Source organism: Natator depressus, chromosome 16 (genome assembly GCF_965152275.1).
Source record: "Natator depressus isolate rNatDep1 chromosome 16, rNatDep2.hap1, whole genome shotgun sequence".
NCBI lineage: Eukaryota > Metazoa > Chordata > Testudines > Cheloniidae > Natator > Natator depressus.
Genome location: NC_134249.1, coordinates 21594964 through 21613205, shown reverse-complemented (window position 1 = coordinate 21613205; position 18242 = coordinate 21594964). Strand labels below are relative to the sequence as shown.

At 40.0% G+C, this 18242-nt stretch overlaps 1 protein-coding gene and 1 long non-coding RNA gene across 4 annotated transcripts in view; one reads left to right on the top strand and one right to left on the bottom strand.

Moving 5' to 3' along the window:
• The window catches only part of CNTRL (centriolin), a 57365-nt gene extending 42002 nt beyond the window's left edge, over positions 1 to 15363 (bottom strand). The window contains exons 1-11 of one of the 3 annotated variants that reach the window (XM_074973937.1): positions 15147 to 15363; positions 13238 to 13504; positions 11996 to 12129; positions 11245 to 11375; positions 9069 to 9210; positions 7929 to 8115; positions 6717 to 6910; positions 4284 to 4340; positions 3091 to 3210; positions 1837 to 2062; positions 220 to 329 (exon numbers count right to left, since the gene is read on the bottom strand). In XM_074973937.1, coding sequence (XP_074830038.1) covers positions 220 to 329; positions 1837 to 2062; positions 3091 to 3210; positions 4284 to 4340; positions 6717 to 6910; positions 7929 to 8115; positions 9069 to 9210; positions 11245 to 11375; positions 11996 to 12129; positions 13238 to 13463 — 1527 coding nt within the window. In that variant the 5' untranslated portion in view covers positions 13464 to 13504; positions 15147 to 15363. Of the gene's footprint in view, positions 1 to 219; positions 330 to 1836; positions 2063 to 3090; positions 3211 to 3967; positions 4016 to 4283; positions 4341 to 6716; positions 6911 to 7928; positions 8116 to 9068; positions 9211 to 11244; positions 11376 to 11995; positions 12130 to 13237; positions 13505 to 15146 lie in introns of all 3 variants that reach the window. The other 2 variants (XM_074973938.1, XM_074973939.1) reach the window with 2 other exon arrangements.
• On the top strand, positions 3508 to 13461 carry LOC141999983 (uncharacterized). The gene is made up of 3 exons (XR_012642145.1): positions 3508 to 4758; positions 5364 to 5449; positions 13328 to 13461. It is a non-coding gene; the product is annotated as an uncharacterized LOC141999983 (long non-coding RNA).
• Positions 15364 to 18242: the final 2879 nt, after the last annotated feature.

The window sequence follows — 18242 nt, the reverse complement described above, 5'->3', positions numbered from 1 at the left end:
GGAAACCACCGAGACCTGGTGTCTGAATAATTTTAAAAGCCTCATTTAAGTGTATTTTAAAAATTCCAAGGGAAAGTAAAAAAAGGGGAAAAAAAAAATCTTGTCTTAATCGGACTTCTTGACAAAACTGGGAGGAGCATATTACTACATTTTCTATGTCTACATTGCTTCAAAACATTTTTATTCTTTATCTTCACATTGTTGTTAGCTTTTACATACTTTTTTCTGAGCCACAGTGTCTTGCAGTTGTTTAAGTTCCTCCTTTGCTTTAAAAACGTGTTGCTCTGCACTTACTATTTCATTTTGTAGTTCTGCTAATCTTCCTTCAGCTGCAAAATTAATAAATAATTAAAAAAATCAAAACACACTTTAATGATTTCTGTATAACATTGATAATATATTATCTGTTTCCTCCATATCCTCTCTAGACTATGTCCCCCTGAGGATATGAATGCCCCCTGAGTACTATCCTGCCTGACCCCATGGGTATGTACAGTGCTTGGGAGACTAGCCTGAGCCACCACCCATGCTGTCACAGCCGCACTGCTATTTTAAGTGTGCTAGCTCAAGTAGAGCTAGTGCATGTCAGTCTACTGTAGTGGGAAGCCCTCTCCGAGCTGCTAGGTAGACATACTCTAAGTGAGACCCTGATGAACAAAGTTGCTATATCACAAAGCATCACATAAATAAGATCTTTCACAATTACTTTTTGCCATATACTTAATCGTAACAATTTTCTTAATTTGATTTCTCCCTAGTATGTTTGATAAATATACAATATATTGCTTTACTTGATTATCCTAATTAACTCTACAACGGACTCAGATTGGCTCAACCAACTCAGGCAGAACTCCTCGAGGACGTGGAAGTGGGAAAGAAAAAAAAAGAAAAAAAAAGTCACCTCCTGGCATTATCTCTTCACCCTAGAGAAACTACTCAGAGTGCCCTGTGGGGAAAATTTGACTCCAATGTGTTTTCAGGATAAGGATGGGAGTTGAACTCGGGACTGCCTATTTAACTTGGCATCATTCCTGGCTGGTATTCCAGCTGTACCATTGGGAACCAATGCTACATCAAGCAGTGTCTGTTTCTCTGCCGTCCCCACAGCTGTTACTGCACAGCTGTGAGGAGCTTAGGCAGTGGCAGCAACACCCTTGCTGAAACCATGCTGATACTGGTAAAAGGAAAAGCAACAGTGCAAAGATGTAAACTCTTGTAGCCCCTGCAAATCTGGAGGTTTCATGTGGTTGGGCGGACTTCTACTAATCCCCCAAAACCTGTTGTGATTGAACAGTTGTGAGGTAACTCACAAATGTGAAACTCACTAAGTGTTGTAGCTTCTCTGCCCACCCCTGCTCTCAGCCAATGGGTTGCCCATGGAAGGAGACAATCCAGCATTTTATCTGCAATACACAGGCATTAACCTATTTCCAACTTCAATTTTACTCACCTTACATTACTTAGTTGAGATGGGGGGATAAGAGAGGGAGAAATCTGCTCTCTAGTGCATTTGAAATCTGCATATGAATCTTGCCCTTAACACTACATTTTTGTAAGTTAAACATCAAAGAATAATATTTTATTATCAAGTCCCTTCATGCTAAATTCTCAAAGCAATCTATTGCAGTCCTCATTTTTTGTTTGTCATTTGATGGTAATTTTGAAATGTAGCTACATTGACTAAAAATACACAATCAAATGCTAAATGTAGATATCACATTAATTCTAAAGTTTGAGCAGTTTGTTGGGAAGTTCAGCATAAATCAAAATGTTCCACTGACATCAGATAAAGGGAACTGGTTTCATATTTTTGCTTGAGAAAATTTAAAACTTTACCAGCTTGAATCTTTTTTTCTTTATCTTCTAGCTGAACATCTAGAGTTTGATGAAGTTTCAATTTAAGCTGCTGGTTCCTCTGTAGATCTTCATCTAGTTCAATTTTTCCAACTTGTATTTGTTGAGCTTTATTAGCTATGTAACCTTTTTTGGTATACATATTTCTCTTGTACCTGGCTTTACCAATGTAAGGGCTTTCACCAGGTACATCATCAAGTTCAACATCCTGAAACATGACAAGAACAAATATCTTATATTATTTTCATACACAGTAAATGTTTTATGAGGCTTCAAAAGTAATTCATGATTTTGTACATTTAAACTTGAATTTAACCTACATGTAAAGGGCCACCAACTTGAAATCCAGACAGTTTAAAAATATATGAAGAGTTCTTCATTGACACCCACACAAACAACATGGAAAAAAAATGATTATGGCTACAGTCCTGCAGACACATTGGTGAAACTGACCATATAAAAACTTCTGTCAAATGAACTGAAGGAATTGTTTACTGCTAATCTCTTTTATAGTTATAGTAATTTAGATTATACTTGTAACACTAAAAATGTAAATTCAGGCAGAAGTGTGATTTTAATTGATGGTGCCCTTTAACTTTACTCATACTGTACCCTTTCGAATATTTCAAAAACTATATATTAGTAGTTCACCAAGAGTATTTAACATTCTCATTGATCTTTTTATACTTCTGTTGTGATGTCTCCTTCCACTCTAAAGGAGAAGGTCCAAACTCTACAATCCAAAAAGGGGTTATTCCTGTAAGTAAAATAGTGAATAGAAATCCTGCTCCCATTGAAGTCAATGGGAGTTTTACTATTGACTTCAGTAGGGTCAGATTTTCACCCAGAGTGAGTACAGGCTACAGAATCAGGCCCAAAGTGGGGAAAATCCATTGCATAATTATCAGTAAGAATGAATGATCTATTCACTAGCTTTACTCAGCCAAAACAAATTTATAGCTATTAACATTAATATTTAAATATTAAATGCCACTTAATAGTAACATTACAAAATATTGACTTTAAGCCTTTCAAGAAACCATGCAGAGAAAAGTATATAACTTCCAATTTCAAACAAAGTTTAATTTGCACAAATGACAAGCAGTAACTATTTAGAAAGCAAAATCTATTTAAAATTACAGTAAATAACATGCCCTGCCTCATTTTTAGTTTTATTAGAATGCAAAGCAATAGAGGGGACAAACACAAAAAAATCATTATTTTTTAAATAATTACCTCCGGTGGAAAATAACTTAATGGCTCAAATTTGGCATCAATCTTATAAAAAGCCAGTTCCTGCTCCAATTCGTATTGCTTCTGGCATGCTCGGGTTAACTCCATTGTCTTCTGCTTTAGCTAATGCCAGTATAAAACACGAGTCACTTTCACCAGCAAATTACCATATTGAATTACTACATACATTAGCACTTATCACTGTATGCATTAACTGTATAGTGATCCAAAGCCTCTATACAAGAAAACAGTTATGAGAAGGTTTGGTAACAAAGGATATAACGTTAAATTACTATAAACAAGACTCAGACAAAAAACAAACAACTGCTGTAACACAAATGATCACATGAAGGTCCTTTGAATCTATATTTCATATTCCTCACAAAAAAGACAACCCAAATATAGCTACTCAATGTACTAAAGGTCTCAAGAAACAGGCATGTCAATAACTAACTTAGTCAAACATCTAATCAATCAACGATGTAAATTTTCTGTAAGTAACGGTTTAACAAGCCAGAATAAGAAACTTTGTTTCAGGTGCATCTTGTTAAACTACTTTAGGTTTTAGAGAATGCTAACTAGTGAACAACGATAAGGCTACTAATACAATACACCACTCTTCTGACATTTTTCTTTTTATGTTTTTGTGCTGAGAGGAACTTAAATTGTGCTATCAAATGGTGATACATTTAGCAAGAAATACACCACCCATAGTTTCCTAACGTTAAACTGACTTAGTTATGAAGATATTTACAGTATTGTTAAAGCCAACTTTAATGTAATACATTGTGTATCAACGCTATGATGTTACTTAAACTTTTAGCAAAGGTCCATCATGTGATTTTTATTTATTTTTTGGTCAGCTTTTCATGCTGAATACCTGAGGAAGAGCATGCAGCAAGGCTCCAATAGACAGCAGAATGTAGGACTAATGGAGGAAAAGAAGAGAAATATAGAATAGACTGGAATAAGGGAAAGGCTTAATGAAAGGTTTAGAGATCTAAATAGTTGGTATCATGCAAAACTTTAATCACATTCAGAATAGAAAATATTTGAGGAAGAATAATTATAGCAGATTAAGCAAATGACTAGTCTCGTAACTTTTTTATTTAAGATGTTTTGACACTATGACATCATGCAAGCATATCCTATGCAAAAATACAAAATTGTGCAATCCAGCTGTACATGGGGACTACCTTTAGTGAGGAATAAAGGCTCAGTGGAAAGGGAACTGTGACAAACCAAGATACCAGCTAAAGGAAGAAAGAAGCAAGCAAAGTTTGTCATCCAAAGGATAACAGTGGGTTAAGTTGTAAAATATATGCTGCTAAACTCTCACTATACTGAGAACTACATTTTAGAAATATGCTGCTGTTTGGTAGAAAATATACTGGGTATACTTATACAAATGTATAGCTCTACTCATCTCTTAGCTGAAAGGAAATATTAAATAATAAGATTTCACAGACATACCTAATGAAAGTATATAAATCAAATGATAAGTTTAATTATTTATAATTTTACATTTTACACCCAGCAATGAAAGATAAGATAATCTTCAAATACAGGCTCTGAGGATGATATGAGCAAAATAGAAGCAAATAATGGACATGACCTACAATAACAGTAATGAAGAAGAACCCAGTGGCAAACACCTTTTACTATCACAAGGTAAGTGTGGATTATTTTTCTTCACTACAGCAGCAATTTAAAAATTAAACAATGAAGAATCATCAGTACACTAGAAATTTAGCAGCCATGAATAACTTAACCTCTTACTAATACACAAAGTTTTAAACAAAAAGTGACTAGAGGCAAACAGACATTAGCTTTTTTAAAATACTAAAGTGATAGGAAACATACAATTTTATAACTTGAAAGCCTTAATTCAGGAGAAATGTGTATATTACACACTGCCTATTTCCAGGCAAACTAAATGAAAAGACAACTAAGCAAATGTCCATGTGATTCTTGGTATTCAATGGGCCACTCAACTTGCACACAGGATAAAAAGTTACAGGAGCAGAAAATGGGGCAAAGAATGTAAGTGAGGAGGGAAAGAGATATAGAATGTGGTTCTTTAATGAAAAATCTGTACATTTTGAAATGTGGGTGTACAAATTAAAGCTGTTTAGCAAATTTACTTGGGCATGTGGGAGGAATCCATGCAGATGCTGGATAGAATTACAGAGGTAATATTTTTAGAGAATTTAGAGCTAAAATTTTCAAAAGTGGCTACTCATTTTGGATGCCTCAATTTGTGTTTCCAATATTAGATACCTTGGGCCCAATTTTCAGATGAGATGAGCACCCACAGCTTCCAGTGAAGTCAGTGAAAGTTCAGTGCCCAAAACCTACAGAGGTGAGATCTGCCAGGGGCCAGAGCAGTCTGTGCAAAGGCCATGTTTCTTCTCCAGCTTCCTAGCATTACAATGCCAATATAGTCATGTCGCCAGAGAAACTTCTGCTGTCCATGGACAAAATCCTCAAACCACAACCATCCTGTGCTTACCAATGGTTCTATAACACAGAAGGAATGCATACAAAAGTGTAATAAAGCCACAGGATGTATTAAGTTTTGTTCTTATTCTTTGTGAAGTTGGTAAGGATACAGCATATATTACTCTGCTTGCCCACTCCCAAGCCACAAAATCTTCAATCCCAGGGAGGATTTTCTGGGAAATGGAGAGATAGATAATGGTGAAAAGGCAGAACCCCCTGCTGTGTCAGCAAGGGAAGATATACACATGGTGCATTCAAGTTATAACTCATCAAATTTTCATCTGCAGGCATCTGTAACTATTGGCCATTTAAACAAGTTTTGTTTATGCTGCATTGACTGTCCTTCTGCAGTATAAGGCTTTTCTAGGGCTTGTTTGACTCGGAAGGCCACAAGTATATTGTGCTGGATTGCATCAGTTTCAGTTATTATTCCGGCTTCTTCCCCAGCTGGAGGTGCTTTAAAATTTAGATGGCAATTTCTCCTCAGAGAAACCACTATAGTAACTCCTAGTCAGCCACCTCTAAATATGTAAATTGCTCTAGGTTCTCGGTCTAGCAGAAGTCTTAAGCAATCTGAGCAGACGGTTGACTTTATGAATGTAGTGCTTGTGAAAGGTGCCAGATTTAACAACCCTGGAGACTAAAGTCCTGGTTTTATCCACAATATAGATATAGCACAGGCAGTGGAAGTGTAAACTTTTCCTGGCAACTTCACCATTGTGCCTCATCCAGGTAGAGTGAAATTAATTACAGTGAGTTAATTCTCTCTGCCCCACTCCATCTTTGGCCTCCACCCCAAGATTACCAAAGCCACCACTCTCACAACTGGTAATGTGGATCTTTCCCACAAGGAACTGGTCCAAGAACATTAACTCACTACACACAAAATACCAGAGACCTGCTGAATGTGGATTGGTCACTACCAGTCTGCCTGGAGTTGAAGCATCGCCCGGTACCAGAAAAGCTTCATATCCCACTTACAATCCACTGAGCCATCTAAATACAAATTTAAACATAAATCCCCAAGCATTTAAACATATATTATATTGCATTTATTGTTAGTGAAACAAAATGATTCTCAAAAATATTTCTTCAGTATTTATTTTTAACCCAAATGATTAATTTACCAATTCATTTTTGGTGTCCAGGTCCCTCTCAAGTTCTTTGTAGATTTGTTTCTCTTGAAGGGTTTTTTGTTTTAATGATCTATTCACCTCATCTTGATGCTGAAGTTGTTCAAGCACTTCAAACTGTTTAATTTTAAGGTCCTCCATCTCTTTTATTGTTTTCTCTAAATCTTTTTCTAATTTTTCTATTTCTTCTGCAAAACAAAATAATCCAAACACTCAAACATTTTTCCACTTGCTTCTTCAATCTGAAACTTGGAAGCAATGGTGCTTCTCCACTTTAAGGCAATTAGTATATTTACACAATTTTTTAAAATCTATACTGAAATAAATACTTAAGAGAACTTCCTGAAATAATTCTTGTTTTACTTATATTGTGCTTTACATGTAAGTCTTGTTTTTAGATGTAAATCAGAATTATGTCTGATCTACAACGTTTGAAATCTTTTGTTTTTAAACAGGCATCTTCAATTAGACCAAAATTTCAAACCTTTCTAGCTTCTTTTTTTGGTCAGCTATCTCTATGTGCACATACAGAGAATGAGAAGTTATACTAAGGCTCCTTTATACCACTCTGGCAGTGTAAGAGGATCACAATGTGGTTGGAAATGGTGCCCTGAAAATATCCTTTATGCAGGGAATCTTTAGCCAGGGAAGAGCTGGTATAAGGGCTATATGCTGGCCTTCTCACAACCTCCAAAGTTAGGAGCACGGCAGGGGTGTAGCTAGAGTGCACTGCACTTCAGTTTTTAAGGGAAGCAAAGCTTAAGTTATACCAGTCTTGCCCACCCAATCCCTGTCCCAAGCACAGGAACGGAGTTACTAAGAATCAAGCCCACTATGCTGTGATTTTCCATACGTGACATAATTTAAAGTGAGATGAGAAGTAAAACATAGCTTGTGACCTTATGATACATAAAGTCAGCCTTCTTAAATATGAATTTAAATAAAAGATAATTCTTCTTGTGTCTACAATAGAATTGGACATTGAGTAGGCTAAAATCCTCCTTTTTTTCTTGGAGGACCTTTGAATGGTTTTTAAGAGGACATAGCTGGTCACATCATAAGTTGGCAGTAAACTTTAACAGTGTACTTAAATCTTAATTTTAATAATCCATATCAAATCATGACATCAGGAATTACAAAGCTTTTAAATATAACCTTCTAAATTTGGTATAGTTCACAGTAGCTCTAACATATCATCATGATTACCTAAATTAAACCTCTCAAGAGCCTCCTTCCTGTCATGATTTGTCACTGGCTGTCCGTCAAGGTTTTCCAGTGAGCGTAGGTGGAATATGGTATATAGGCGGTAATGAGGCAGATTTACAACTGGATTGTCTGCCAGGAACAAAGAAGTCAAGTCTTTTAAGGGCTTCAGCTTAGCTATGTCATGGAGCTAAATCAAAGAGAAAGGTACAATGATTAGACATCTTTCCAAAGACAATCACTCCCCTAACATCCATTTTCTACTTTTTAAATAAAATACATTGTTAATGTAAGTGAAGGCTACATTTCATTGTTTATATAACAATGTAATTTCTAAAACTGATGCCCCCACCAAAATTATATAGCAATATCAGAGCTCAAATTGTGAACTAAATTTATGGAGTTAAAGTGTTCTCTGTGGGAGAAACCCATGGGAAGTGGACAGAAAGTTATGGAATCTTGACCTTGGAAATTCCAAGTAGATGTCACCTCAGGTGGAGGGGCACTTTGGGGGAGGGGGAGAAATACCAGCTTTCCAATCCCAGACACCCTTGGGGTTCATGAGGAAATGGAACACCAACCCTGTGAAGTTGTCTTCAAAGAGGGCTGGACCATCTTGGCTCCTACAGCATGGTTCCTTCAGGAGCTTTACTACCACTAAAATGAGCCCTACTCACAGCCATATTCTTGCAGAGTACACAAAGGGGACCACAAACATTAATCTAATCATGTCTCAGTTAAGAAGTTTTTTTGAAATGCCAATCACTTCTATTCTTTGCACAAAGCACATATGTAACTAACTTATGCTAATTAGAGTTGGGCACACAGCATGAAGAATTGAAATGGAACCCACAATTTGGGAGAAGCTTGTCAACTTCCATGAAGTCTTTCCTGAGCTTGCAAAGCCTTACATTGCCCTGACTAATAATAGTTTGTATGATGTGAGTGCTTTGTGACAGAGGGAGAGTTTTCCTGATAAACAGTGAGTAGCCTTGCTATGTAGAGAGCAAATCTATATTATTATATCTTTTCCCCAGAGAGCCTGTAATTTTCATGTTGCTGATTAATTGAGAAGTTAAATATGAAAGTTTTTTAAAAATAAAATATTTCTAACAATTATTTCTCCTAGTTAAAGTCACTTACTGATGATATTTTATTTTGCCTCAAAATAAGGATGCGCAGGGACCTTAATTTCTTGCCTACCCACACAGGAATGTGCTCAATCTCATTTCCTGCAAGGTTCAACTTTTGTAGATTCTGCATATGCTCTAGACCTTCAATTTTACTGGAAACAAGAAGAGAAATAGAATTTAGACATCATGAAGCAAATCATATATACAGTGTAGCTATGGCCTCAGGGATACTGTACAGTGAAACCTGTCTTAACTGGTCACCGAAAAAAACAGTAAAAATGGATGCACAGTGAAGGTGATCAAACAAAACTATACTGAAAACCTGGAGATATTTTAAAGTGGTTAGATAAGACAGACGTTGCCTATTGTAGCTGGACTTTATTGCAGATTTCTCTGTAATATGCATTAAGTATCTTACATCTCCTTATTTTAACACGATAATTAAAATGACGAAAATACCTTCAGAGTTTCATTTTAATAAATTCACTTTCCCCTCTCTCACATTTTAGAATCAGCCCTAGGAAACATGAATCAAGCAGAGGCAAAAAACCAGACACCATAATTTTGATTATAAAGGTGTGGCTAGTCTGTAGCCTCTCAAATGTGGAATATGTACAGTATAAAGAAAAAAAATCAATAGAATGTTTCTCTTTTGGAAAGAAATCAGCTTCAGAAAATATATTACTAAATGACCTTTGTTTGCAAGTACTTTTCAATTGACCTCAATACACATAACTGCCATTTTTTCCACAGTGGAGTTTCACTTTCTTGTCAGAATCGTGGTCAGAAAGCATTTCTATATTTTGCAAATCCAAGTATGTATGTGATGTAAAAAGACACTAAAAAAGGCTTTTCTTATCAACAAAAGTAAGAGAGTAAGAAGAGGCCCAACAGTACCTCCCATACATAGTGGAGCTTTACAGACAATGCTATTATCCCTTTACATTAACCAATCATGCTGCACAAGGGGTGGAATGGTTTGTAATACACATTCATTTCTGGTAAATTTTATATTTAGACTCTTTGTATAATTTGTGTAATATTTGGTGTTTAAGTGATCATATGGCATACTCAAAGGTCTGTCAGTGAGCACAGTAGTTTGTCAAACCATTGAAAGCAAAGAAATGTGTGAGATGAGTTGACACTAATGTACCTTTCACCTGGTTTTTAATAGTGTAAATACAAATATCTTCCATACGTATTTTAGAACACAGCAAGTTGGCTGTCTGCACTACCTGAAGACATTATGGTGTGAAGAACACATTTTTATGAAGCTACTGAACAACTTCAAATAGGGAGACCATACAAGAGATTTTGTTTTTTATAGTGTCATAGACATAAAAGAAAAATGTATGCCGTCACATCACTGCTGTTGACTACTTACACTGGTTACTATTGCAGTGCCTATTCTTTTGGCTACCATATGTTAGGAATGGCCACCAATAGAGAAGTGCCTCAATAGCCCAAACAATCATTTTTGTAATTAACCTTAATTCTGCAATATATGTTTCAAATACACAGTAACAGTACAAAACAAGTCATAACCAAGGTGTCATTTAAGCTATGTATATTATAATCAAGCAAAAATGGAAAGTAATCTTATAGGTATATATCACTTTACTAGTATGGTATTATTTCATTTTGTTTTCTAACCCTCTTGAAAGAGGAAGTTGCATCACTGCAGCATGTAGAAATATTATTTAGTCAGTCTTCTGCACACTTCCTTTATTAACCTCTTTACTGCTATTGTGGTTACTGCACTTGCAAAGAAAACCTCCTATAGAAAGAATTAATAAGCCTACTTTATCAGTGGTAAAACTAAGGGGAGCACGGAGAAGTTGCTCTTTCATCCCATCCACTGTCCCCTCAGCATTTTTTAAATCAAGTAACTTCCTCCCAAAACACTAAAAGCTGCCCTTTTGTGGCAAATAAAATAAGAGTTTAATGAGTGCACTGACTGCATGAGCAGGCCCTTTCAGTTTAATCTTTCAGTTCTCTTTTCTGAAGGTGAATCTTTTCCATTCTCATATAACAAACAGCAAGAACAGTTTGTAATATTAATGCATGAAATATTTTAAATATATCTAACTTTTATACCACACTCCTGACCATAGAATCTGAACAACTTAAATTTTTAAAAATAAGTAACATTCTCCACCCACACCAAAAACAGAGTGTCGGCTTACCTGATTTTATTGTAGGACAAATTGAGTTCGTGTAGGTTTAACTGTTTATCCAACTTCTCAATCTTCTCTATTTGATTATTACTGAGATTTAATACCTCTAGTTTAGAGCACTTTTCCAATTTTTCTATGTACTAAAAAACAAATTATATGTAGTAGTTTGTTAATACAAGATGGTACCTATATTTGCATTCAGAACAGCAGGTTTATGTTTTTAAGAATCACGTCTTCATAAAAGCCACTACAAATCATTATTATCCCCTTTACCATAGAATTGCAAATCTGAGCTCTGAAATTTTGCATCGGGACACACCTGCAGCTGAACACACCTGCAGCTTTCCATACTGCAAAAGAGTAGAAAACTACAGATGCTACTAGCTCTGCAGTAGACCAACCTCATCTACAGAAAGGACTACTTTCCACAAAAAAAATTAAAATAAAATAAAAAAAATCCATAAGTGGCACCACTACCCAGAAGTTGAGAAATTACACAAACATGTAGCCATATTTTAGCTTTGTTCCACATATGAAACTCTCATTGGTATCAATGGTAATTTGTACAATGATGAGGCTTGATTCTGTAATTCCTACTTTCATAAGTAGCGGTTGCAGAATTGGGCCCAGAGAGGTAGACTGGCTCGTCTCATCTACTTAAAGTGTTTTCCTAATCATTATTTCCAATGTTTTAAAATATTATTGAACTTTAATACTATTGTGAATTATAGTTAATAAGAAATTGCATGCAGTAACCCACCTTAAATTTCTTGCCCCCATCCTTAGCAAGAGAAAGATTCAGTGATTTTACGTATGTCAAATTTTCCTGTTTGGACAGGTTTTTAATAAGAGATTCTGTAATGTATTTAACTCCTGGACTAATACAGTCTTCATCTGCAAATTATAGAAAAAGTGTGATTCAACTAGCACTGAAAGAAAAAAAGTGTAATACTTTTGCTTAGTTAGTACAACAAAACAAGGGAAACCTGCATAGAGGCTGAGAAGGAGATACACATTGACAGCAGCTCCAAGAAGCGTTGTGCCTGAGGAAAATACAATGCCTCTGGGAGTGTTGAGGAGGGGCATCTGGTAAATCCTTTAACAAGATGCAGTGTGCATTATCCCTGTGCCAGTCCACCTCCACTGTCTAGTGCAGGAGGATGAAAGGAGTCAGGGCCTCATTTTGCTACCCCTGTACAGTTTCTAGTGCCACTATTGCTATCAGAGTGCCCTGGTCCTTGTGTGCCAAGAGCTTGATTAAGTGAGATTTCTAGCTTCCCTCACCTTTCCCATCATCATCAATTCCTGTTTGGATTATAAAATCTGGGGGCATGGATCATGTGACTTTTATTCCTGTAGCTCTTCAGGGCAAGGATTGTCTCTTTGTTATATATTGGTAGCCCTTGCTACTTTAATACAAATCATAATAAAGCACCATGCAAATTTATGGAGCAAAATAAATATTAATCCAAATCTTTTTTCATCTAGTCTTTCAGCTGAAATATTAATATTACATATAATATGTGAAAATGTTTTCACTGACTTATTACATATGTATTTTTAATATATCAGTGTCCCTTTAATTTAATCTTGTCTATGTAGTAAATACTGACTTTCTCCAGCTGTTTGATTTCCAATTGAACTTGAAACAAAGATGTCTTGTTTACGGTTATATTTGTACATCACCTTTCACTGATGATAATTTACAGGTCTAGGATTAGGGGCAATTGGTTAATTTATGCCCCCTCTGCTGCCTGAGGGGGTATGCTCTGTATAAAACAGTTCTTAGGGGTTTAAAATCAGAAATATATAATGTCGATATTTGGAATCTGGATGATGCCTAAGCAATTTAAGACAATTTATTATAGGGTAGGCTAAATATGGGGTCTAAAATATGTGACAATGACCCTTTAATACACCTTATAATAGATGGACATGTAGCTAATTTTATTCTGCCAATATTAAATGCATTCAGGGTTGATTCTTATTATTTACACAATACCTTTGTCAATCTGATATTCAAAAGAAGCTCCTACATCACTTTCTACTGTAACATCAAGCTGTTGATACCTCTGTCCCCTTTTTTTGGAAGTTGCAGGTGTGCCCTGCCTGCTAAGAGGAGATGGTGACCTGCTACTTGAAGTGACAGTCGACATTGGACTAGGCGTACGAGAGGGTGATATCTGTCTTTTTCTGGGTGATGTTCTTTGTAATGACCCTTTCTTCATTGCACAGAACGCAGTCAGTCATCTGGCAAAAATCTGTAAAACTAAAAATATATATATATATATATATATATATATATTCAAGATTGTCATAGACTGTACATGTATATAAATCTTACTGAAACTGTTTAGATGTAAACTGAAATACTGTATATTTGTTTTATTTAATGATGTTTATGCACACATTGTCTTGGTATCTGTGTTTGATATAAATTCCCAAAATGCCATATTTAGATGGCACACAATAAAGAGTAAAAAAAAAAAATCAAATCCCCTCTCTGCCATCCTACCCTAAGAAAAAGCTCTTCAGCAACAATCCTTGACAAAAAGATGTATCTTACCCCATTCTCTAATAGTTAGTAAAGTTGTGTCCTGATGAACCACAATGCAGGAAGAGGAAATTCCTCAAATGGAGACCCTCCACTAAACACACACTACTTCCGTTGGGGGGAGGGATATCTCAGTGGTTTGAGCATTGGCCTGCAAAACCCAGGGTTCTGAGTTCAATCCTTGAGGGGGTCATTTAGGGATTTGGGGCAAAAATTGGGGATTGGTCCTGCTTTGAGCAGGGGGTTGGACTAGACGACCTCCTGAGGTCCCTTCCAATCCTGATATTTTATGATACTTCTACTTCCACTGACTTTAATTCATCTGGAAGTAGATTGCAAGCCAATGCAGTTAATATTCATGATAGTCTGAGGGCATTTGTTAGCTGGTACCTAAATAAAATGCCTTACATAATAAAATATACTTACTCTAGGTTAATTCTACTCATCAACTAGAGGTTCAATGTATTCTTTCTGTTTGTGGAAGCCCATAAACCCACATCCTCACTGTGGAATGATTTTTACAAAATCAAACCAGGAGGCAAAAGCACATTTTGGTCCACTCTTTATAAAGCCAAGATGAGAGCATCTGCCTTTTGAAGATTAATGGTCTTTATCGTGGGGTTTTCTTGCTAGACACAATGTAATCACTCATGTGGCACAAAGCTTTGGAGACTTCTTCATTCAAAAGGGGATGATAACTGCCATGATTGTATAACAGTCACTCTTCTGGTCCACCTCAAGGCTCCAAAACAGCCAGAAGCTTGTTCTTCATAGACGATAGGAATTAAGAGGTTTATTTGTTTTATTTTATGAACTAACACAACATGCACATGTGATTTTACACTGCACATCCACATGTCGCCACACTAAAACAACATCAATGTAACTCCACACCCCATCACCAGGACTTCATAATCAGCACACTGCTGCACCCTGGCAGCCATCAGTTCTATACAAGACAACTTCACAGTAAACAACAATTCCCAGAAGTGGCACTTCACAGGGCACTTTGACATGACAACTGCACATCAATTCTGCTACCCTCTGACTGATGCACTTCATGCACCAGCACCCCTTCCTGTGGCTCTGAGACCCAGCCAGGACATGGGGGGGGGCAGTCCCCAATTACCTGAGGCGCTGGGGACATGAGGATGGGGGGTCGGGCCCCTCTCACCTGAGGCGCTGGTGGGGGGGGGAGGGATGGGGGTCGGGCCCCTCTCACCTGAGGCGCTGGTGGGGGGGGAGGGATGGGGGTCGGGCCCCTCTCGACGGAGGCGCGAGGGGGTCGGTCTCGTCTCGGAGATTGGGGATCCTGGTCCCCGCCCCAAGGAGTTCCCCACGGCTCCGCGTTGATTACCTGGGTTGACATGGTAACGCCTCGCCGCCGCCGCCTATTTCCCCGGCGTTCTGGGCCTGGGCAAGCCTGGAGCCCTCTTGTGGCCAAACCGGCTTCCAGCCGGGCGCTACGACGGCTACCGCCCCGCTGGCGCGAGACTCACGGCGCAGCGGCTCCTTTAAGAGCCCGGCGCTGGCAGCCGAGCCATCGCCATTTCGGTTTGGTGCTGACGGGAAAGGGGCGGTGCCCGTCGTGGCCGCGCCCCTTCCTAACGGCCACAGCCTTCCCCTGCCATCACGGGCCCCTCCCGGCGCAGGGGGAGCCGGAGCCGGAGCCGGGCCCGGGCCCTGCCTCAGGGGGGCGGGCTCTTCAGGGAGGGGGCGGTGCTTATTCCCCCCCCCCCCCCCTCCGGGGCTCTGACTGAGGCGGCTCCCCGCAGGGCTCCGTGTCGGACCCCGGTGTCCGGCCCGGACCCCGGTGTCCGGCCCGGCCTGTCACCCTGCCTGGCCTGACGCGGGCGAACTGAGCGGTCCCCGCCTGGATCTCTCAGGGAGGCCGCAGATCCCAAGGCCCTGTCCGCTCCGGCGCCCGGGCGCGCTGTGGAGGAGCCGGGCCGGGGGTGGGTCACCGCTTGGCCCGTGGCTCGGGCTGGCGAGTGTGGCGGGGCGCGGGGGGGGATCAGGGGAGCCGCCCGGCCGCGTTAACGTGGTGGAGTTGCTGGAGGTTTGATCTCAGGCGGGGGCGGCGTGTCAGACGCGGGGCTTTGGCTGCTGGGAGCCGCGAGTGCGGAGCGAGGGTCACAGATCAGGGCCTGGGCGTGAGGAACCGTCTCCCGCCAGCTGAGGGCAGACGCAGCGATGTGGCTCCAGTGCCTCTCTGCGGCGGTGGGCCCCAGTTTAGGCTGAGTTATTCCCACGTTGCCTTTTGAAATGGCAGGTGTCACTCAAGCTTTGGCCAACCTTTCCCCTCTCAGCCGTGTCCTGAGCAGTGTTGTTGAGGCCCTCCCCAGAGGTGGATGCGTGCGGGCCATGACTGCAGGAATTGCTAGCCCCCATCATTCAAAAACCAGGCTATGACCATGAGATCTTTCAAACATAATACACCTGGTACTCCTGGGGGAATTTTGCACCACAGCGCATGTGAAGAATTTATGGGCGCACGGCGCGTGTGAAGAATTTATGTCTCCTGGCAGATTTCTTTGCTTCCCCATAGAAAAATGACTTTCTGAAGGGGGAGAAAAGGGAAGCCACAAAGGCAGTCATGCAATCCTCCACAGCAGTATTTCTTGGGTGCCCAGGGCAGCCAGCAGAGAGGTAAATCACTGGGGCAAGGGGTGGGACTGGAGAAGACTTGGCTGGTGGTTCCTACCCTGTGCCAGGATAAGCTGCTAGTCCTGGCTCAACAAGGGAGGATGGGACTTCCTCTTCCCCTGCATGGTATCTGGGACTGGGTCAGACCCACCCCACATTTCTCCCCCAGCTGCAGGAAGCTCTGCAAACTCCCTCTGCTGACACTTGCTTCCTGCACCCATTGCTCCTCAGCTGCAGGGGAAGGGATACCTGTACAGGGAGTGGCTCCTCCATCCACCCAACCCCCATGCATCCAGACCCTGTCATGCCTCACTCCCTGACAGTCAGGACCCCCTCCCCATGAGCCCCATTCCCCCTGTACCTGGACCACCCTGGTGAGACACTCACTCACGGATCCCCACCCCACTGAGCCCCAACCAGCTGCATGTGGTTTCCCACCCCAGTGAGCCCCACTCTCCCAGCATCTGGATGGCCCCACTGATGCCCCCCCCACAGACCTCCCTGCTGAGATCTATACCCCCCCCCAGACCCCACTTAGCCCCAACCACCTTCACCTGGACACCCTGCAGAGTCCCATTACTGTTGCACCCAGAAATGCCCCCAACAAGCTCCTGTGCATCCATATCCCCCCAAAACCTATATCCCACACTGAGCTGCCCACACCCAGATTGCCCCACAAAGAACCTTCTCAACCCACACCTGGATCCCCGCACAATGAGCCTCTCCACACTTGGATCCTGTTGACTGAGCCTTCCTGCCCACAGCTGGTGCACCTGGCACAGAGGGGCAGGGCCCTAGGTTGTTTCTGGGGCAGGCCTGGTCCTTACGCTATGTCAGGGTTGGGTGCAGCCTCACCACTGAGTCCATGTCCTGGCTGGGGGGAGCTGCACAGTGATCTCCCACCTTTGGGCAGCCAGTGGCCTTTGCTCCCCAATGCCATGCTGGAGCATCCATATTTATTTGACGAAATTTGCAGAATATTGCAGAATTTTAAAATATTGTGTACACAATTTTGACTTTTTTGGCGCAGAATGCCCTCAGGAGTAATCTTATATTCTTTGCCTTCTAGTTTCTGAGACTCTAGGGTGCACTCAGTTCATGTTTTCAAGATTTTCTCTGCAACAATGGAGGCAAGAAACTTTTTTCCTAATGCTTGGGCCTGGCTTTTAGAGGTGATAAGCATCTGCAGCTCCAGCTGAAGTCAATGGGAAATGCAAGTGCTCAGCACCTTTGAAAATTAGGCCTTGAGGGTCAAATCCTACTCACCTTACTCGCATGAGTACTCTTACTGAAGTAAATCAGTGGCATTAGTTATGGGAGTAGGGTGAGTGCAGGTTTTGTGTTTAAAAAGGGAAATGTTTTTGAATTGTTTTACCAGAATAATTCACAACAGTTGTCTAGCTGACAATAATCACTCTGAAGTGAAGTGATTTTAAATTGTTGCTTTCTGTAATAAGTAATTTTTACATACTTAATATGTTACATTTGAGTATAGCATTATAAAGTTATAGGTGGATGCTTTTTGTAGTGTGGGTGATTTGAAATAGCACTTTGAAATATGCAACATAATTCATCATGAGAAAAATGGAGCACTTTCTTTAGTCTCCAAGTTAACTAAAATGAGGGAAGTGTACATCAGATGAGTGAGATTTTATAAGTGTTTATACTTCATCAGTACCCTGTCATCTCCTGCTACTTGGATAAAAAAATGTTTTATTCCCATGACTTTTAAAATTACTTTAGAAAAGTAAGTAACCCAGGGTGTATGTTGTGCAATTTATGGAGTTCTGCACCTCTGTCCTGAAGT